The sequence below is a fragment of the Rhipicephalus microplus genome, chromosome 4 (assembly GCF_043290135.1).
Source record: "Rhipicephalus microplus isolate Deutch F79 chromosome 4, USDA_Rmic, whole genome shotgun sequence".
Classification (NCBI taxonomy): domain Eukaryota; kingdom Metazoa; phylum Arthropoda; class Arachnida; order Ixodida; family Ixodidae; genus Rhipicephalus; species Rhipicephalus microplus.
The window spans coordinates 8454118-8476553 of record NC_134703.1 but is presented as its reverse complement, the minus strand read 5'-3'; the positions used below and the strand labels follow the sequence as shown (position 1 = coordinate 8476553).

The 22436-nt window shown below is 46.5% G+C and overlaps 1 protein-coding gene across 1 annotated transcript in view; it reads left to right on the top strand.

The window, feature by feature from the left end:
* Window positions 1-22436, top strand: part of LOC142814121 (DC-STAMP domain-containing protein 2-like) — a 150588-nt gene that overhangs the window by 40029 nt on the left and 88123 nt on the right. The window contains exon 4 of the mRNA XM_075892050.1: window positions 11663-11764. Coding sequence (XP_075748165.1) covers window positions 11663-11764 — 102 coding nt within the window. The remainder of the gene's footprint in view (window positions 1-11662; window positions 11765-22436) is intronic.

Below are 22436 nucleotides of genomic sequence, written 5' to 3'. Positions count from 1 at the left end.
ACGGGCACGTGTTAAAGTTCCTTGATCCTGGAATCAAGGGGCTTTAGCTGTAAAATAAGCGGCGCCTAGAGGAGAAATCGCCGAAGGCGAGAGTAAAATCGGCGAGGTGCTGTGCCAGGGGAATTCTAGTAAAACAGCTAAGATAGTTGTACACCACAAAAAAAAGACACAAAGTGAAGGTGTCCCGATGTGGAATCTTGCCCGTGGACAAGAACACCAGACAAGAACCCGCTGGACAAGAACACCAGCGTCGGGCGAGTAGAGTGTTCGAAAGTAGCCAAAGGTAGAATAGTTGTGGACAGCTCCCAGGTAGGTGAGCCTGGTACACGTGAGAGTATCGCAATGATGGGTCCTACATGCGGTGTTCAAGAGGATTCCGACCCGCTTGGCAGGGACACCGGGTTGAATTCAGAGGATGAAGTTTATTATATAATAGAGATGGGTAAGGACAATGCAGCTGTGGGCAGCTCCTTGGAATGTGAGCTATGTTCTTCTGAAGAAAACAGCTGAAGTGGTCCGAGACGCGTTTAAGCTCTCCGGCCGTCTGGAGACTGAGATGATTTGTGCGCAAATAATTTAGACGGCGCGGGCAAGACAGATAACGAAACCAGCGAGAGTGCTTGAGATCGAGAGGCGTGAGTGGCAGGCTCAGAAGAAGCGTCGACGGAAGCGGCGTCGTAAAGCAAAGAGTGCAACAACGAGCACAGCCCACTTGAAGAAAGTTAGTAAACGTTCGAGGGCAGTTAACAAAATTAGGCGTTTGTCGTCGGCGCTGGACTTGCTTCACCTGTGTCCGAGCCGCCGGACGAAAAGGAAAGGCGTGTTGGGCGATCATGCAAACAGAAGGAAGGGGCATAGTAAGCAGAATGAGATCTTTGTCGTCCGCACCGAAGTTGGCTTGAATGCGTCCGAGCTGCCGGACGAAGAGAAAAAGAAAAGTGCGTTGGCCAAAATGCTGACATAAGGAAGGGGGCAGTTCACCTTCCGTAGTTCTATCCACGGCACGTTTGATGGAACACGGGAGTGCAAGGTTGCTGGCTCCCAAGAAGTAGCCGAGCGAGGGGAACAATGCAGGTCGCTAGCGAGGAGCTTAGCGGGGCTCGGAGGAAAAGCGAATGGGATTTGCAATTGTTATCTCCCCCGTTCCCCAAGAAAAGCCCACAGGGTCGACCACCACGCGTTGGTTTCGAAACTGAGCGACAGCGGTGAACGTTTAGAAAGGCTCGTTAGCACATTTGTTGGTTTTTATGCTCTGAATTTTTGTTGTGAGTGTTTTGTTAGTTTTGGTTTTGTAACAGTTCAAATATCTCGGCTACTAAGCAGCGTTTAGGTAAATGATTTTACGTTTTGTTTATTTATGAAGCTTTGTAGGTTTCCGTTTTAAAGGTTAGGTGCTGCACGGTTGCATAACGACACGCCAAGGAGCGTTTGTTGAGTAAAAGTGACGTTAGAACGGAATTTTGAGTGAGCGAGGAGACGCAAGAATATTACTTGTGAGGTTTAAATGCACTTCGGCGACTTTGAGCGTATCTATCTATCTATCTATCTATCTATCTATCTATCTATCTATCTATCTATCTATCTATCTATCTATCTATCTATCTATCTATCTATCTATCTATCTATCTATCTATCTATCTATCTATCTATCTATCTATCTATCTATCTATCTATCTATCTATCTATCTATCTATCTATCTATCTATCTATCTATCTATCTATCTATCTATCTATCTATCTATCTATCTATCTATCTATCTATCTATCTATCTATCTATCTATCTGTCTATCTATCTATCTATCTATCTATCTATCTATCTATCTATCTATCTATCTATCTATCTATCTATCTCTCTATCTGTCTATCTATCTATCTATCTATCTATCTATCTATCTATCTATCTATCTATCTATCTATCTATCTATCTATCTATCTATCTATCTGTCTGTCTGTCTGTCTGTCTGTCTGTCTGTCTGTCTGTCTATCTATCTATCTATCTATCTATCTATCTATCTATCTATCTATCTATCTATCTATCTATCTATCTATCTATCTATCTATCTATCTATCTATCTATCTATCTATCTATCTATCTATCTATCTATCTATCTATCTATCTATCTATCTATCTATCTATCTATCTATCTGTCTGTCTGTCTGTCTGTCTGTCTGTCTGTCTGTCTGTCTATCTATCTATCTATCTATCTATCTATCTATCTATCTATCTATCTATCTATCTATCTATCTATCTATCTATCTATCTATCTATCTACATTTGGGTGCTCTCGGGGTCACCCCGTTTACTTGGCATGAACCAAAATGAGCATGAGAGGGTAAGATGATTTGGCGAATACGACGCAGTTGCCGAGACATGAATAATGTCACAATACCGTCGCGCACGTCGTCCAACACTTGCCGTCAGTCAGTGGCACATACCCACGGGCGGATATATGTGCTGCTGGTATGCGGGTATGTGCCACATGGGATTGACACTTGGTATTTGCTCAGGAACGACGAGTACACACATGGGTAATTTTAACGCGCGAATGTCAAGAAATACTCTACGTCGGTAGCGTCGGCCCGATGAGTCCCTGCTGAAATTGAACCCAAACTCTGGGTGCCGATGAAGCATTTTACTACAGAACCACGCCAGGTCTCGGAACTATTTTTCAAATAGACGCTAATCTTCATGAAGCGCTAGTAGTAGTTTCAGTACTGCCTACCCAATTTTAAAAACATCACATATGTACTATTTTGATACAGCCGTCACGTCGTGTTAACGTTAGATGTAGTTAGTTGTGATGCGCTGAAGTTGATTTATGTAGCAGTGTCCAGGGCAAGCATTTTCGCGAGCATCAGCGCTTCATATCAGCTTCAGGTGCTGCTAATACGCATGTTCCAGTTACCATCGTTGGGCAAGTGCCAAGAATTGGTTATATAAACATCTGCGACTCTTCAACATATGTATGTGTGTGCGACATTTGTGCATTAGTTTTGCGTCATTTTATGACGTGTCGCTCAATAAAAAAATTGCAACACGGTCACCTTTCTTCCGCATGCTTCGCATAACGTGGATTCCCCGCTACGTGTGATCTGCCATTTTTTTTCAGGATTCATGCGAAAGCTTCTTGTTTTTAGTTTGTTCGCATGTGCCCGGTGTGGATGTAAAGAAAGTGAGTTCGTTGGTTCGGGAGCTAATGTGTAGCTTTTATGAAGATGGTAACCGCAAGGCAGAATTAGCAGTTAATCCACGCAGGAGCACTATAACGTGCGTTTGCGGACGTGTAATGTGGATGTTCCTGATGCAGGTGCAGCGCGACAGTTATTTTTTCGCCTGCTCAAAGGAAATAGACGACTAGCTTTGGTGGTACAAAATTTTTGAGACTATAACGTGAAGCAAAATGTTTTCTTTTATGAGTAGGAGGCCAGGTGGGTTACAGCGGATTACTAACGCTGGTACTTGAATACGTCACGGAGAGCGCATCAATCGGGAGTTCATTTTCTTGAGAGCAGTTTAATAGGACGATCATTTTCAAATAGAGATTGGGAGCTTCGGCGAAAGCTCAGAAAAACGCTTTGATTGCTGCTTTGTGCTTTAATGTTATTGTTTAAGAAATGTTCTTTTGACATTATTTTTCGGATTCGATGTGTCTCAGTGCGGGCAGGGTGCTCTCCCGTGTCTGTGGTCGTGTGTATGTCTGTGTAATCCCAGGGAGGAAAAGCCCACAGATGATTAAAGATTGCCGTATTGCGTCATCAGCAGTGGCCTTGATGACGCCACCAAACAACGACGCTTCGGGCAACCAGTACGGCTGGTCACCCTTAGGTCGATTTTCCCGCCGGTGGACGAGCTGTTGAGTTTGGCGGGCCACCCTTTTGCAGCGGCCGCCAGAACGAAAGAAAGGCAGCCGCCCCATTTTGGGGAGATAAGGAGCAACGCCAAGACGCCCTGCTGTTTCCATATACTGGGCGCTGCGTGGCTGAAATCACTCTATGAAGCACCGCTGTCTTTCGGGTCCGCACGGAGATGCGACACGTGGCGTCTTCGTGCCCCGGTAAAAGCCACATTGCCGAGATTCCGCCGATTACGGACGTCGGAGCACCACGCTGTGCGTCTGTGACTAATGAGCCGCGGACGCTCAAATCAGTACCAGATGTCCAGGTATGGCTCCTCGGAGGTGCCTAGACCGTGACTGCTGTTCGACAAAGCATGGGTGGTCAGCCCGAGAGGTGAGATGACAGACTCCTTTCACCCGCTCAAGCAAGATTCGCCGGAGGAGGCAGCATCGCCGGGAGCATACATGAGTTCGGTTTGCGCGTTTGTGGGAGCGTATGTTGGGTTCAATGCCAGCATAATGACACTTGTGTGTGCTGCGGGACACGTTATTCGACAGTGCCATACGGACCTATTCCCTGATCTAGGGACCTGGGGAGATGAGACTGCATTTATTCAGCCCTCGCGGGCTGCTTAGCGTGGTTCACGGAGCTTGTTCAACAGACAGCCTTTTTCAATGTAGAGCTTTCAATGTAGAGTTTCGGGCCCGAGAGCCCATGTCATGTAAATAATGTTAATAAACCCTCTCTACCAAGGTAAACATCCTCCTGCCTTGACATCTTGATCCCGGATTTCCGGTGCCGCAAACTCCGCTCAAAACACAATTGATGTGACCGAAGAGCGAGCACAGGCTTTCACCCAGGCGCCGGGGAAGGAAGAACTTTTGCGAGGCTTCTTGCTCACTCAAACGCCATACAATTTATTTTCATATTGTTACTGCATATGTGATTTGGGTATAAGCCTCTGGGTAGGGAGGAACAGGCAGATTAGAGAAGAGAACGTTTGGCTAGTGAGACGGGCCTTTGGTGCACGACACCTTCAAGTCTACCGGTACGCCACAGCGGAATAAACACATTTCTAAACGAAACAGAGTGGTGCAGGTGCGGGGTACAGCACGTTGACGAACCACGGAGCCACAGCTGTTTGAACTTTGCCGAAGCCGCCGTCTTGTCGGTCTGCCACCGACAACAACCGTCATGGCCGAGAGCGAAGGTCACGGCTTCTCAAACACGCAAAGGTCAGTGCCGGCTGCACCTCGGTATCGCTATATGGAACCCCGACCGTTCGCGGGAAGAGCAGGAGAAGATGTGGATGCGTGGCTAACACATTACGAAAGGGTTTACCGGTACAACTACTGCGATCCCAACGACCAACTGGAGAGTGTCGCGCTGTTTCTCACGGAAACCGCCCTGATGTGGAACGAAAACCACAAAGAATTCTTAATAATGCGGGATCGTTTTGCTAAAGAACTCAAGAAATACTTCGGCGACTCTGATTCGAAAAAGAAAAGCGCGGAGTGCACGTTGGCTAAAAAAATTGCCCGCAGCTTCCCTCGGGGGAACACTGAGGAGGATGCGGACCATATAATTGGTTAACGGGGTGTTAAAGTGCGACTTACTTGGGTCGATGGCTAAATTGGTTAACGTGGTTGTGAAATGGGGTGTTAAATTGCGACTTACTTGGGTCGATGGCTAAATTGGTTAACGTGGTTGTAGGAGGGGGTGTTAAATGAGTGAACACGTACACACGTATGCGAAAGGGCGGCGCTGGTCGAAGGGACGTCGATCATTGTGTTTGTGGATTCGTTGGAATTCATTTCACCGCGACCTTGGACGTCGACGCGCCGTACAAACCAACCGACGAGCGGCAACTGAGCGAGCGAGCGCCGACCTTGAGTATATATACAGCACGACGGCGCATGCACTGTCAGCTGTTGAATGTTCTTGAAGCGCGACACCACATGCGCGTCCACTGGAGAATCAGGAGAATTGTAGATGTCGAACGCGGTGTGTAGAGGAGGAAGGGTGCACAGATGGTGGAGGAGTGAAGCGCGCGCGGTGTGTAGAGGAGGAAGGGATGCACAGATGGTGGAAGAGTGGGCGACGGCGCGACGGCGCATGCGCGCGCGTCAGCTGTCGAATGTTCGAGAAGCGGTGTGGATGGCGCGGACGGCGCACTACAAGGCGCGAGTATAAGATGCTCCGCATCTAAAAAACTCAGACTCTTGGAGAAACGTGTACCACCTACATAGAGGAGGTTCTCATGCTCCGCAAGACCATAGACCCGCATATGTCTGAAGAGGACATGATCGGACACCTTCTGAAGGGTATAGCAGAGGACGTATACAATTTTTTGATAGGAAGGGAAGACCTCACTTCTGTCTCCGTCATCCAACGTCACTTCTGTGCTTTCGAGAAGCTGAAGACCCGTCGTATTGCCCCGAAATTTGGTAGGCTGACAAATGTAACAACGGTCGCCAGCGTCGACATGAGGCCACCTGCCAACCTTGCCACTACTATCAGGACAATAGTGTGCGAAGAGCTACAGCGACAACACATAGTGGTCTACGACACCATCCATCATCCGCCTACCTTTTCATCCCACTACACGGCGCCGTTCGCTCCTCTGCCACCATCGGTATGTGCGACGGATGTTAGCGAAGCTGGTACTTCGTGGCCACACCGAGACTCATTCGCGCCTGACCAGCGGTATGACCAACGCCTTCGTCCGGCCCCGCTCCACAGAGGCGGGCAGTTACCGTTCAGCAAGCTGCTCCACTCCGTTCAGTTAGGTGACCTTACATAGCGGAGTGCTCTCTCTCAGCAGTGGTTCGGCGAGCGACCCCTACCCGTGTCCTACAACTGTGGCGTCAAAGGCCACATTGCCAGGTACTGCTACTACCGGCAGCCGCTGAGGTACGACCGCTCACCGAGATCCCACCTGTCCGGTTTTACACGAGCACCAATGTTCCCTGGAAGCGCATCTCACGAGATACCAAGGCCGCTGCGAAACCATTCTCTAGCCTCTGACCGCAGTCTGACACCACCGCCAGCCCCTCGCTTCAATCAGTCACCATCTCCTAGGCGCCGCTACCCTTCGCCGCTTCCGGAAAACTAGTCGGCGTGATCGTTGGAGGTGAGGCCACTGGACAGTCTTCGATTTCCGCAGAAATTCTTCCTTTAATTTGCATGTTTAGAAATAAGGTTCGTGTGCTAATCGATGGTGTCTTAACAACGACCTGAGTACACTCAAGTGCAACCATATCAGGGATGAGTCTAGCATTCAAATTCCTTCTTGGACGAAAGGTTATGTTTCGTTGGGACCATGCTGATTCGTTTTGTGGAGGGAGCGGAGATGTCTTAGAACCTGTTGGTATATGCGCAGTGACTCTTAGTTTGGGGGGCCAGAATTTTATTTCTGATTTTGCTGTTCTCTTTTTTTTCAACACATGATGTAATTCTAGGGCTCGATTTCCTGAATATTTGGGGTGCCACTGTCGATTGCTGCACAGGAGAGATTACAGTAGATTAAAATGTTCCAGTAACGTTTATCGAAAACACCCTTTGCGTGTCCATGGACCCAACTGTACTGCCCTTGTCTGCCAAGTGTGTTCCTGACGTCAGTTCCCCCGCAACTGAGACGACATTTAATGCCACCATAGAGCCCAATAACCTCAGCTGCATAAAGAAAAACGTCCCAATATCCTATTGTACGTTGTTGGTTGTGCAAGGACATACTGGTTTGTGGGGGATCAATGGTTCCAATCAACCTTCGGTACTGCTAGAGGGTCTACAACTTGCTAATATCCGTCAACATCAAGTGTTCTCTCTTGCCATCCTTGAAGAGAGCAGCGATTTTCCGGATAAGCCCGATTCCGATCATCTGCACGCCAGGGACACCTCCATAATGGCAATGATTGACAAGTCTCTTAGCACCAACGAACGTAATGACCTGGCGAGTGTTCTGTGCAAACATGCTGGTCTTTTCGATTTCACACAGCTACAGGCTCCACTGTCATTCTCTGCTTCTCGTGTAAAGCACCACATAGATACGGCATACCATACGCCTCTCCGACAAAAGCCACACCGGGTATCGCCATCGGAACGCGCAGTGATAAATGAACAGGCTGGCAAGATGCTAAAGAAGAATGTGATTCAGGAGTCACGCAGTCCGTGGGCCGCTCCCGTAATATTGGTAAAGAAGAAAAAATGAAACATGGTCATTTTGCGGTGACTACCGCCGTTTCAACGCCATCACAAAGAAGGATGTATACCCACTACCACGTGTTGATGGTGCTATAGACTGTCCTTCATCAGACTCCTACTTTTCGTCTGTATATTTGAGGTCAGTGTATTGGCAAATTCAAATGCACAAAGAAAACAAAGAGAAAACGGCATTTGTTACACCAGATGGACTTTTTTACTTCAATGTGATGTCATTTGTACTACGCAATGCGCCTGCAACTTCTGAGCGCTTCATGGACAGTATTGTGCGTGGTTTGAAGTGGCAAGTATGCATGTGTTAACTGGACGATGTTGTGATTTTCGGGCGCACTTTCTGTGTGCACAACACACGCCTCGACCTTGTGCTGAACTGCCTAAGCAAAGCACGCTTGATGCTCAACTCAAAGAAATGTCGTTTAGGAAAGCGCCAAACACTCGTTTTTGAACACTTGTTGAACAAAGAAGGCATACGACCGGATCCCACAAAGACGGCTGCAGTGGAGGTGTTAAAGCGACCTCACTCAGCGAAAGAACTACGCAGCTTTTTGGGCCTCTGCTCATACTTCCGTCGATTTATTCCTGGATTTGCCAATATCGCGCACCCACTCACGTGCCTGCTTCAGAAAGGTGTGCCGTTTGACTGGACTCCAGAATGTGCGTCCGCTTTTTCTGAGTTGAAGTTACTTTTGACATCCCATCCAATTCTTCAACACGTCGATCCTCTGACTCCCACTGAACTTGACGCAGACGCTAGCGGTGTTGGTGTGGGCGCCGTGTTGGTTCATGGCTTGGATACCAAAGAACGTGTCGTTGCGTATGCAAGTCGCTCGCTAAACAAATCCGACCGTAAGTACACCGTCACAGAGCAAGAATGCTTCCCAGTAGTCTTCGCAGTGCAGCACTTCTGGTCCTACCTGTACGGACACCCCTTTACCATAATGACAAATCATCACTCGCTATGCTGGTTGGTCAATCTCCTATAAAAGTGGTCGTCATTACGCTGATGCAGATTATCTTTCGCGAATGCCACTTCTATCGACGGACTGTGACGCGGGCAACTTCGACACCTACATCGCGCCATCAGGCCTGCCATTTCCTGATACCAATACCTTTAAGATTGAACAGCAAAGGGACCGCATCATACAGGAGCTCCTTTCTACCAAGTCAAGATCATCGGCGACTCGCTTCTGTATGCGCGATGGGCTTGTGTAGAAAAAGAACTATGCTACAACCGGCTCACGATATCTTCTCGTGGTTCCGAAGAGTCTTCGCGTTTCCGTCTTGCAGGCTATGCATGATGACCCAACGTCCGGCTATATCATCATCATCATCATCATCATCATCATCATCATCATCATCATCATCATCATCATCATCATCATCATGACTACGTCCACTGCGGGACAAAGGCCTCTCCCATGTTCCGCCAGTTAACCTGGTCCTTGCTGCCAATTTATACCCGCAAACTTCTTAATCTCATCTGCCCACCTAGCATTCTGTCTCCCTCTAACCCGCTTGCCTTCTCTGGGAATCCAGTCAGTTACCCTTAACGACCAGCGGTTATCCTGTCTACGCGCTACATGCCTGGCCCATGTCCATTTCCTCTTCTTGATTTCAGCTATGATATCCCTAAACCCCATTTGTTGTGTAATCCACTCTGCTCTCTTCTTGTCTCTTAAGGTTACACCTACCAGTTTTCTTTCCATTGCTCGCTGCATCGTCCTCAACTTAAGCTGAATCCTCTTTGTAAGTCTCCAGGTTTCTGCTCCATAGCTAAGTACCGGCAAGATACAGCTGTTATATACCTTCCTCTTGAGGGATTGTGGAAATCTACCTGTCATAATTTGAGAGTGCTTGCCAAATGTGCTCCACCCCATTCTTGTTCTTCTATTTACTTCAATCTCGTGGTTTGTCTCCGCGGTTATTACCTGCCCTATGTAGACATAGTCTTTTACAAGTTGAAGTGCATTATTATCTATCTCGAAGCGCTGCTTTTTTTTTTCGAGGTTGTTGTACATTACTTTCGTTTTCTGCTATATAGGCACAACGAAAACTCTTTGCCGGCTTCAAGAAAGATTTTACTGGCCGAAAATGCGCCAGAAAACGGAACAGTACGTCTCTAGTTGCAACGAGTGCCAACGCCGCAAGCGCCCTACCAGTGCTCCTCCAGGGCGACTACATCCTATTCCACCCCTTAGAACTCCATTCGAGCTAGTTGGGATTGACTTTCTAGGGCCCTTTCTGAGGTCTTCTATTGGCAATCGCTGGATGGTCGTATGTACCGGTCACTTAACACGGTACTGCGAGACGGCTGCTATACCATCGGCAACTGCAGCTGACGTGTGTTTATGCTGCGTTTTGTGGTTCTACGACATGGACCCCCTAAAATTGTTATCAGTGATCATGAGCGACAATTCACTGCAGACGTGGTGGAAGAGATGCTTCGTCTCTGCGCTTCAAGTTTTCGGCACTCTACGCCATATCATCCCCAAACAAACGGCTTGATGGAACGAACTAACAGGACTCTCACGAACATGCTATTTATGTATGTCGCAACAGATCACAAGAACTGGGACGGCGTGCCACCTTTCATAACTTACGCATTTAACACCGCACAGCATGAAATTGCCAGCTACAGTCTGTTCTTTCTTCTGTATGCTCGGCCGCCTCCCTGGATACCGGCTTCCCGTTTTTGGACCACCATGATTCCGGTATATCCGAGATCGTCTGACGTGCAGAAGAAGCCCGACGTCTTGCTTACCTGCGCACCCCCGCTTCGCCAGATCGCTCGAAGACACGTTTGGACCGTCAACGTCGACACGTGACGTATAATCGCGGAGACCTCGTGTTGCGGTGGGCGCCAAATAGGAAACGTGGGTTGTGTGAAAAATTGCTGGCGCACTATGCGGGGCCTTATGCTGTTCTAGACCGTATAAACGATTTAAATTATCGTGTAGCACGTCTTCATTCTAATGGCCGACGGTCTGAAAAGACTGAACTTGTTTATATAGCACGTTTAAAAGTGCTATATTCCCAGAGAGACTCTTTAACTCGCCCGGTGGGCATCGTCTGCGCGGAGAGAAATGTTGCTGCATATGTGATTTCGATATGAGCCTCGAGGTAGGGGGAACAGGCAGATAAGAGAAGACGACGTTCGGCTAGCGAGATAAGCCTCTGGTGCACGACACCTTCAAGTCTACCGGTACGCCACAGTGGAACGAACACATTGCTAAACGTAACAATATTTACACAGGCGAAGCACACCAGGCGTCGAGACGCGCCTTTACACGGGCACGACCGGCCGTAATGAAGGCCATGGAGAGGGAGTTCCAGTGCACTTTCGATGCGCTCCAATAGTATTCAAGGCATTGCAGCTGCTGATTTTTACTATGCAATTCTGGAAGTTATTGTTGTATTTATCAGAATCTGGATTAGTCGTCATATAATGGGTGCGTGTTCAATAGGATGAATGTTATAGCTTTTAACGGCTCGAATGTGTTCTTCTTAGACGTCGTTGACCATGTGTAACGCATTTGTATAAGAGCAGTAGCAAATGCTTGAAGGAAATTGGTTATCACGTTTTTGTTTGTCTCGTTTTCGCAGCTGTGTATGACCGCGTGAAGAAAGTCATAAGGCTTCTTCTGGACTTTGGAGCTCTCATGAAAAAGGCGTTCCTGTCAATCAAGAACCTTTTCACCGAAATATGTACGTATCTCATACACACTGACATTAAGGTCCTGATAATGCATGCAATCACTTTGTGTATTTGCATATCTCAGCAGCCGCGTGAGCGTCTGCGCCAATTCATCGATTCTCAATAGACTCGAGTCATTTCCGATGGAGGCGGAAATGTTGTAGGCCCGTGTGCTCAGATTTGGGTGCACGTTAAAGAACCCCAGGTGGTCTAAATTTCCGGAGCCCTCCACTACGGCGTCTCTCATAATCATATGGTGGTTTTAGGACGTTAAACCCTACATATCAATCAAAAGACTCGAGTTCTGTGGTCGCTAATATCATGCAGCATGACTTAAAAAAAACACACTGTGCGTATTATTCTCAGCGTACTAAAGTAGCCACTACTAAATGTTTCGTTAATGAGATTTAGATAAACAGTCTTAATTATTTTTCCAACTTAACAAGTCCTCACCTGATTATTAACATGTCAATTAGGAATTTTCACACACACACTGCGCTTGTGTGTGTGCCTTCTCTGTTTCTTGTCGATTTTTCGCGCAGTTTTGTAGTGAATTTTCAGTATGTTCCAAAAACATCCAACTGTTATTTTCAGTGACGTACTAATTACGTGCTCATTTAGTTTCCGCCTGAGGAAGAAAGCACGAGAAATATGAAAAATAACACTGGCCAATGCTCTCACCCACAATAGGTCTGGAGTTGCTACCTGACTGTCATCCCCTTCGACTGCAGTCATGTCGCGTGACATTTTTCAGATTTCGCGTGCGTTCTTTATTATCCAAAAAAAAAGTCAGTACCCCTTGAGAATAACGCAGTTAGATGTTATTTAATTACGCTTTCATATGGCCCAAAGACGGTTTAATGATTAATGAGCATTTGACGATTGAGAAACGCAATATGGTCTAAGTACTAGCCAAACAGTTAGTGTCTACTACAGGGAACAGTATACACCAAGTGTGCTCCGCGTAACGATGCTCTTATTTTTTAAAAGTCGTGCTACGTGATTTTGGGACACCCTGCAAATGAAATCATGAGTCTCAAAAGACGGGTGCTTTGACCAATGGTACAAAAAAAAGTTTAAGTAGTTTATTCTGAGAAACCTTCGCAAGTGACAGGCGCACGATTGATTGATGGTGTGTCCACGAACTTGCCTGTACACTTCGTCCTAATGTTTTGGGACAGCTTTCCGGCCCTTTAAACGCATCGTTTCATAGATCTAGAGCAAAATAATATCACGTCGTAACGATGGCGAAGAATCAAATAACTTCGAACAATGAATCGTGATTAAACTTTTTATGGGGCGAACCTGTACCCTGAAAAAAAGCAATAAACAATATAGCACTTAAATCACAAGAATACCGGCAGTCGTTGGTCCGTCTGGACTCAACAGGGAGCATGCAATGCGATTGTAGGGTAGTGCGATGAATCGCTGTGTACAACAGAAATAAATTGGGTTATTTTGTTCCATCAGGAACTTTTGTTTAAATGTTTTGTTTAAATGTTTTGATGAAAACAGCTGCTTACCTTTAATGATAGTAGCGCAATTGCGTTAAAGAGCTCTTTCGCAGAAATTCCGGCATCAGCGTCGTTGGTTGTAAACAAAAAATCACCTTGTCCACGACCGAAAAATTGCGAAAGATTCCAACAAAATAACGAACTTTGCGGGTTTGAGTGAAGATCGAACCGAGGCCATGTGCGGGACAAGCTGCCACACAGTCACGCGTCTCCTCTTTTTTCTCTTACATGATATTTACAACGAATGGGCTTTACGAATATACATAACACCTGAGGCCGCTTCGACAAATAGGTATTACATAACAAACCCTATACAACACTGTGTATAAAAGGGCAGTGCTCTTCATGAACTCTGGATACCAGTGCGGCTGAAACAGAAGTTGTTCTTCAAAGTCTTTTAGCTGCACAGTCACTTGTATAAAGAGGGTTTGCGAAGACGTCATTTATTTATTTATTTATTTATTTATTTATTTACCCTCAGAATTTTCACTTTACAAAGGGTAGGGGCACGTTACATGTCAAAAATAGGAAACAACACTTGATAAATATATACCAGAACAAAACTTCAAGTTTGACAGAATTACTCAGAAATAGATGGCATAGAAACTACGTCAACAAAAACACCGTCGCAGTAGCGATAATGCAGGTAGTACATGTTCAAGAGCTAAGCGAAGAACAGGACATACCCGAAGAGAAAAACAAAGAAGACATGACATATATACCACGAAGGAAAAATCAAGCAGCACCAAACATGCTTTGTAAAAGAACCTTAAAAGGTGATGTGTCGGTGATAGTGGTAGCTGAAAGTGGGAGTAGATTCTATTGAGATGTAGTTCTTGGTATGAAAACGCGCAAATAGGTAATGGTTCTGCTTTGAAAAGTACGAACATTTTGTAGATGGTCGATTATGGGTGATATAAATAAGGGGCGTTTAACAAGATGTTCGCAAATATTATTGTTATAATCATAACGCTAATGGAAGAGACTGAGCCGGGCTATTTTACGCCGAATGGCGAGTTCAGAAAGGTTGAGCTGAGACTTCATTAGTGTAACACTGGCCACGCGGTTATGATTGGACAAGATAGTGCAAACTGAACAATTCTGAACTGCTTCCAGTTCATGTGTTAGTTTAATGCCACCAGGATCCCAGATGGATCATGCGGATTCAAGTGATCGACGAATGTAGATACTGTAAAGAAGCTTCTTAAGGGATGAAGGTGCCATGTAGAAGTTTCTGCAAAAAAAAAAAAAGCCGAATAGACGCTTAGCCTTGGCGATTATGTACTTCAGATGATGGTTCCATGTCAGGTTATTGGAAATACGAACACCTAGATATTTGTAAGATGCAACAGCCTCGAGGTAGGTATTCTTAAGATACTACTGTGGCCAAACAAGTGAAGTGTGGCACACGCGCATTGCTTTGCATTTTGAAATGTTAAGTTCCAAGTTCTATAATTGGCACCAGATAAATATGGCATTTAGGTCCATCGGAAGTGAGGCAACGTCGTCTTGGTTATTTATTGTCCGAGAAATCACGCAGTCATCAGTGAATAGGCATACCTTTGGAGTAAACATTGTTAGCAGAAAAAAAACTGTGTTCGGGTATAAAGAAAGGCTCTAATCCACTTAAGCACGTTATGATCTAGATTTAAATGTTTCAGCGTAAGAAGTTGCACCTGATGACTAAACTTGTCAAACGCTTTCGAATAATCTAAAAACGTGCAGTCAATGGTAAATCCAAAATCGAGTAAGATATGCAGGTCGTTAGTAAAGACTAAGAGCTTACGAGAAAGTTTTACGGAAGCCATACTGGGAGGGACTGAAAAAGCAGTTACACTCGAGAAAGTTAACAAGGGGAGCGAAAATGATACGCTCAAGTATTTTGCATAGGACAGATTAAAGTGATATCGGGCGGATACTTAAGGAATTGTGTGTTACCCCCCCCCCCCCCCCCCCCCCCTTCTTGTGTATTGGTACTTTCTTACCAACCAGCCGGACACCAGGTGGCGTAGAGCGGAGCAGTCGGGGGTCTTTGCGCTCCCGCTTTAGCAAACGATTTATGCGGTTTTTGTGTGCTATGCCTCAGGATCTTGCTACGAGTCGACGCATAAGCTGGCAAGGTTCACGTCGGTAGCAGACTTTCAGCGATAAGTCCATTTTTGAGCATTTCTTGGACTTTTACACCACCGACTACGCCTCGCGTGCTTGGCCGATCAACCACAACGTTGAGTTGGCGTCTGAAGGGCAGGATGCGCCCTTCCTTGGGCACACCCTTCCTTCCACCTGCTGAGACAATATGCTGGACGGCGCCGCTGTTATTATGAACGACGATGACCTCCCTCTGGAAGAGTTTGGAGAAAAACACGGCTGGCGCTCCACCACGATGAAGAAAAGCTCGAGGCACACGAATGCCAGTGCTACAGAGCGTGCCACTGCGTGCGGCAAGAACGCCAGGGGCCATTTCAGTGCTACAAGAAAAGATCTAAACTTGAAGAATGAAGTTATCAAATCATCGAGAATGCCTTAATTGCCGAGAGAGCACTGGAAGATTGTCGTTCATCCAAGGTGTGGCTTGGACGGTGAGAAGCCGGCTCAGCTATACTTGGCCGGGCAATCGCAGAGGCAGCTGGAATTGCACCCACGCTACTCGGTTAGGATGTCGTCTGCCCGAATGCAACGCAAAATAATATAGTTATTAGCATGGAGTCCCGGGCGAACGCTGACTCCTACCTCAGGATGAGCTGACTTACATTGGGAATGAAGAAGTATGACATCAACACTTACGAGGCTTTCCCGCGTGAGACGTGCAAGGGGGTCATCCGTAAGACAGACGCATTGGAAAGTTCCACGGAGCTGGAGAGGAGCATGCTCAGTGAAAGAAACCCCTCAGCTCTGGGAGTGAGACGTATTAAGAACACTGAAGCGGTGGTTATTGTCCCCGATGGCTACAAAGTTCCCAACTTCATTTATTTCGGCACGGCGCTGGTCAGATGCTCGTTTTACCATCAGCAGCATGACTGCTGCTACGCCTGTGGCAGACAGGGGCACACGGCGGACGTCTGTCCGACTCTGGGCGAAGCTGTGTGCAAGAGGTGCGGAATCAACAACCCTGATGAGAACCATCAATGTTCGCCGCCTGTGGATTCTGTGGTGGTCCACATGCCACGACTGATAAAAGTTGCCAGCTAAGCTTTCAGCTTCCTTTTATTGTGTGAGGGTGGCGGAGAGAGCCACACGCAGAATCTGAGCGTCGTAGTCAGCATACGGTACCTGTGAACGCCGACGAGGGTGTGAGCCAGCCTGCGCACCGCAACTACCGTTGAAACAGTCGTTCTTCTGCAACTGAGGTGGACAGCCATGACTCATTGCAACGGGCAAGCAGCCGGTCCAGATCCAGATCTTGGTCCAGAAGTCGCTCTTGAGGCCACTGAAATGGAACGTCGTCTAAAGGCCGAGCCAAGTCACGGTCCAGAGATCGTCGTCGGTCCCAATCTAGAGGCCCGTCACACTCGAGGAACTGGTCTTGGGACCCGCATGGCACAGTCCATTTCCAAGGCCCACCCCAACCCGAGATGCATGGTGGCACCTGGGCTGACCGGATGCGCAGCGAAGGAGGTGGAAAGGTAATGGGGGTATCTGCGCCAGAGCATGCATGGTCTAGTGGAGCTAAAACAGCTTAGGAAGGAGAATGCCGAAACGCGCAGCATTATTGAGTCGCCGAGAGCCTAAATGGCTGAGCTTAGACATCTCAAGCTACTCAGGCATCTGCTTCTCAGTCGGTAGGTTCTCCCTCTCCTCAACCAACGGATGTTCCCATTGTCGTGGAAGCGGGCCCCTCGGGCAATCCAGCCAAGCGTAAGGCTGTGACTTAGGCCGAGAATGTGCAGGCTAAAGCTAAATCTGATATCAAGGAGACTCTAAATTCGATTTGACTTGAGATTCAAAGACTTAATGAGCGTTTCTTGGCGGGAGATCGACGTCTCACAGTTATGGGTCAGAAAATAGATATTAAGCATGCCAGAATTCAATGTGTGGAAACTAGATTACGGAACGCCGGCCTTATGGTGCAGAACCCCAATATCAGGGGAGCAACTAGGATTCACCTGGATTTCTTTCCAGAGGGAACGCCTTTATCGGCGCCCATTCCCATGAGTATCCCCAGTACGAATAGTACAGCTGCTTCTGTACAGAACCTGACAGTAGGGTCAGGGAGCACCTCCAACAATCAAGATCACCTTGCATGCTGAGTTTCGTATGTGGCAATAGAACTGCCGGCGGATCCTTAGCAAAAGAGGCACCTTGCAGCAGTTTGTACGCTCTCACAGTGAGAAGCCTCAAGTGATTCTACTGCAGGCGACGCTATCTGATAGTGTGACCCTCCCGGTGTACAAGGCACATACAGATTAAGGGGAAGGCAGAGGGATTTCCATGCTAGTCAGCAACAAGTTCACCTTTGTGACACATGATCTAGGGGTAAGGCCTAAAAAATCAGAGCTCTCCATGGTTGAGGTCATTCCGAGTGCTTCCAACCTTCTCGGTATTTTTATACTGAATATACATAGTAGTCCTAGTGATCATAGACAGCGTTAAAAACAATCATAGCTAAGGCAACCAGATTGGTTGGGATCTCCCCTTTGGTTATGGCGGGGGATTTTAACGCGCCTTTCCAGGCATGGAACTACCCGTATGATCCTGTTAAAGGTAGGAGCTTTTGGCAGGAGACGGGAGATGCGGATCTCTCGTTAATAATGGACCCGGCGTTTCCTACTAGACGCGGCACATCCACCACCAGGGACTCCATCCCGGACCTAGTTTTCGCGAAAAATGCTGGCTTGGTAGGTTGGAAAATCTTCTGACGAATTTAGGAAGTGATCATTATATTACACTTGCTAAATTGCAGATGGACGCAAAATCTAAAAGAAAGTTTACTTACGTGGATTGAGATAAGTTTCGGGAGTCACGCAGGGCTCGAGCGGAACAGGGGCAAATCCCGGAAAATCTGGAGCAATGAACGTAGATGCTGCTGCAGGATGTTAGAGCAGTTACCAGGACCGCTGAGACAGAGGTATAGACAGAAAAAAATGGACAGTCGGCTTGCGCATTTACAGGAGGCAAAGCAGTCGATATCGGTCAGATGGAATAGTCAGAGGCTTAATCGTAAGCTTCGGAAAAAAGATTGCGACGGTCAATACACTAATTGAAGAACATGGCCTAAACTTGTCGAGGCAGCAGTGGGATGAACTTTGTTACTCAGTCACTGGACAAATGTTAACCAGAGGTAAATGGAATTTTTTCAAACACCTGCTTGACGAGTCAAGCACTAAATATAATCAGAGGAGGGTTCTTGCTAGAATACTCCATCTTGCTCAAAAATCCTCCTCGGGTGCGGAGCTGTTGGGGCAGCTTGCTAAGATGTATCTACCCCAAGCAGTCGATTCCAACATGCAAGCTTATCCGGAGTATGTGGGAACACCTTGTGCCCATTTGGATGAAACCTTCGCCATCAGCGATGTGTGACGTGCCCTGCACGAACTCAATGGCCAATCAGCACTGAGTCCGGATAGGGTCACCAGCAAAGCGCTTCAGAACTTGGCAGAAGACTGTTGAATTTCTTACTGATTAAATTAATAGGATTTGAAAGGGAGGTGACTTCCCGGAGCAAGGAAAGTTGTCCAAGGTGATACTCGTTCCTAAGCCCGCTAAAACACCAAGTTTGAATAATCTGTGCCCCATCTCTCTCGCGTCATGCGTGTGGAAGGTGGTGGAACACGTTATCCAGAACCGAATGGCGGATTAGATAGTGCACAATGATCTCTTTCCTCATTACATAATGGGCTTTAGGCCAGGCCTATCTATGCAGGATGCTATGGAAATCATTAAGACTCAAATTTTAGATAATCATACCAGAAACACCAGGGCGATCCTACGCTTGGATATAAAAAAAGCGTTTGATAATGTTCATCGTGATTCTATTTTGGATGCGATTTCTAGTCTCAACCTAGGTTCCTCATTTCATGCGTTTGTCAGACCCTTCCTGAGTGGTCTAAAAGCTATAATTCAAGTTGGAGATACAGAATCGGATGTGCAAGTGTTTGGAAATAAGGGCACCCCACCGGTATTTGTTCTATCACCTTTACTTTTTAACATCGCCATGACTGGTCTCTGGAAGCAGCTTTCTGGAATTTTAGATATTGGTCACACAATTTATGCCGACGATGTAAATTATGCCGTTTGGTGTAAAGGAGGGAGTGATTTATTTATTTATGTATTTATTTATTTACTTACAGAATACTGCAGGCTTAAATCAGAGCCTTTGAAGGAGTGGGAACAAGCACCTGTACAAAAAATCACAATCAATCAGTAGTCAACGCGCACATTGTACACTCGTAATTATTAATACTCTCATACAAACAAGTACACATAGCAATTCATACAGTCCAAGTACGCATAGCAAGTACGCATGGCAATTTATACAGTCAGCGCGATGAGTTGTCGCACTTTTAGCGCTGCCCTCCTGAATGCCAAACAAAACCAGTTTTGAACGCCTCCTTCTATCTTCAAGGTCAGTTACCTTCACTTGAAGCAATTTGATCGCCTATTCTAGGCCAACTACTCCATTGATTGATTGATTGATATGTGGGGTTTAACGTCCCAAAACCACTTTATGATTATGAGAGACGCCGTAGTGGAGGGCTCCGGAAATTTAGACCACCTGGGGTTCTTTAACGTGCACCCAAATCTGAGCACACGGGCCTAAAACATTTCCGCCTCCATAGGAAATGCAGCCGCCGCAGCCAGGATTCGAACCGGCGACCTTCGGGTCAGTAGCCGAGTACCTTAGCCACTAGACCACCGCGGCGGGGCCTGCGCAAATTTTATCCTTCTTGGTCAGGATGCTATGGACGTTGGTCGAAAGCATGATCGATTTTCTGTGGTCATCGCAAGTGCCGCTTCCCCTTGCTTTTTCCTAGCTCCCCGAGGAAGCAATTATTTGGCGACCAGAACGAAGTTGCCGCGAAGAGAAGTTTGCGACACTAGCGGTACTAGTTACGCGTCTGGATGGCCCGATTTCATGCACACCATCAGTAGCGGCCGTAGCACTTCTCCTTAGCAAAAAGTGTGTTGTAACGCAAGTTAAAAGGGCAGTCAAGCTCTCTGGCAAAGTTGGTCATTAACACTCTAGCACGGCGATTGTTGAAAGAGAAATCTCGCATAACCACTTTGCTTCCTTTGAGTATATGACGTTTTGAAGAAAAAATATTTCTTTCACTTTGTAGGTAGAAAATTTTTACTATAATCAGACGAACTTTATGTGCGCGCGTAGTGTTATCAGCAGATAAGGTGAGGTCCAGGGACTGGTGAAATAAGCTCAAAACAGTTTTCTCAGACTGCTGTATAATTTCAGAGACGTTGTCTGCGATACCAAAAAAAAAAATCCTTGGCCTCAACGACACGCGCACGTAGCCACTTGTTTTTAAGTTGATTCGTTGTTTTAGTTTGCGCTGAACGTTATTTATACTAGATGTCTGCCTTTCAACTATTTACAGACGTGTCAATATATTGGAAATGTCTTTAGTAAGCGAAAACTGTTCTTGCTTGAGCTCCTGAATGTCACCTGACATAACCATTTGCATGGTTTTATTGATTGATATCTGGGGTTTAACGTCCCAAAACTACCGTGTGATTATGAGAGACGTCGTACTGGAGGGCTCCGGAAATTTTGACCACCTGGGGTTCTTTAACGTGCACTGAAATTTGAGCACATGGGCCTACAACATTTCCGCCTTCATCGAAAATGCAGCCGCTGCAGTCGGGACTCGAACCCGTGACCTGCGGTTCAGCAGACGAGTACATTAGCCACTAGACCACCGTGGCAGAGCGTTTGCATGATTTCAATGCGAATCGAGCACTACTACATATCTTTCATCAGTTTATGTATTTCAGTAAGTTGATCATCTTTAGGTCCCGGGTTCTGTTTGATATCCTACAAATTAACAACAGCAGTTAACAAAAAGGCACTAAAATTACTTCTGGGCATGGAAGTACTACAATACAAACATTGTCAGATCGAAAGCTCCTGCATAGTAGTCTATTAAAATAACTCACCCTCTAAACATAGGGAAGTATAATTGAGTACATACCTCTGGCGATGCCTCTAAGCCCACTGCCGGAGGTATGCATGCTACACAGCTTTAAAGGAGCCCAGTGGGGTCACTGTTGTCATGGTCGATGTCGGTTTTGCTTCGGCACGTGCAACCCCCCCCCCCCCCCTTTTTTTTTTTCGGATGGCCAGCTCAAACAAGAAAAACTGAAGAGTATCGTGCGCTGGCTTATATCCAGGTAGGTGCTGTTGGCAGCCACAGTGGAAGTCACGATGGACTGTACGTTGAGGGGAAGCAATGCTCCGGTCGTGGCTGTACTCAGGTACTCAACGAGAAACTGCAAAACATAGGAAAGCATGAATGAGTACATGCCTCTGCCGATGCTTCTATACCCACTCTTGATTCCGCATGCCTGTATAACATGCGATTTTCCTATAAACTATGCATCCCCATTAACGGAAGCATGTCAACTAGCTCTTAGAACTGAGACGTGGCTTACGAGCGACGTTAGAGGTGACGAGGTGTCACCCCCTAATTATGCGATGATTTCTAAATATGGGCGATCTCGTGGGAAAGGCGCAGCCATTCTTTTCAACAAGAAAGTTCACGTTCTATTTTTTTCGCTCCCTGATATCGTAGGTACAGAGACAACCTGTTGCAAGCTCCTTTTGAGTGCATGCACTGTCATTGTAGGTTGCGTCTATCTGAGCCCTAAAGGAGATAATAACGTCATTAAATCACTTCACAATATTTTGTTGCTTCATGCGTCCAAGAGCAGGCTAATTTTGTAGGGCAATTTTAACATGCGTTATATAAACTGGCAAACGCTACACTTTTCCTCAGCTTCCTAACTAATCCTTGATACTATGTTTAATGTCAAGTTGACCCAAAGATTAACTCAACCTAAGCGTGAATTTGTGTCTTCATCTAATATTCTAGATTTATTATTTCTCATTGATCCCCTTCCATGTAATAGAGTGAGAACTGACGTCATGAATGGTATAGCAGGCCATAAATCTAAAATTTGTAGTATACCTATTCGCGGCATCATATCATACCTAAATACC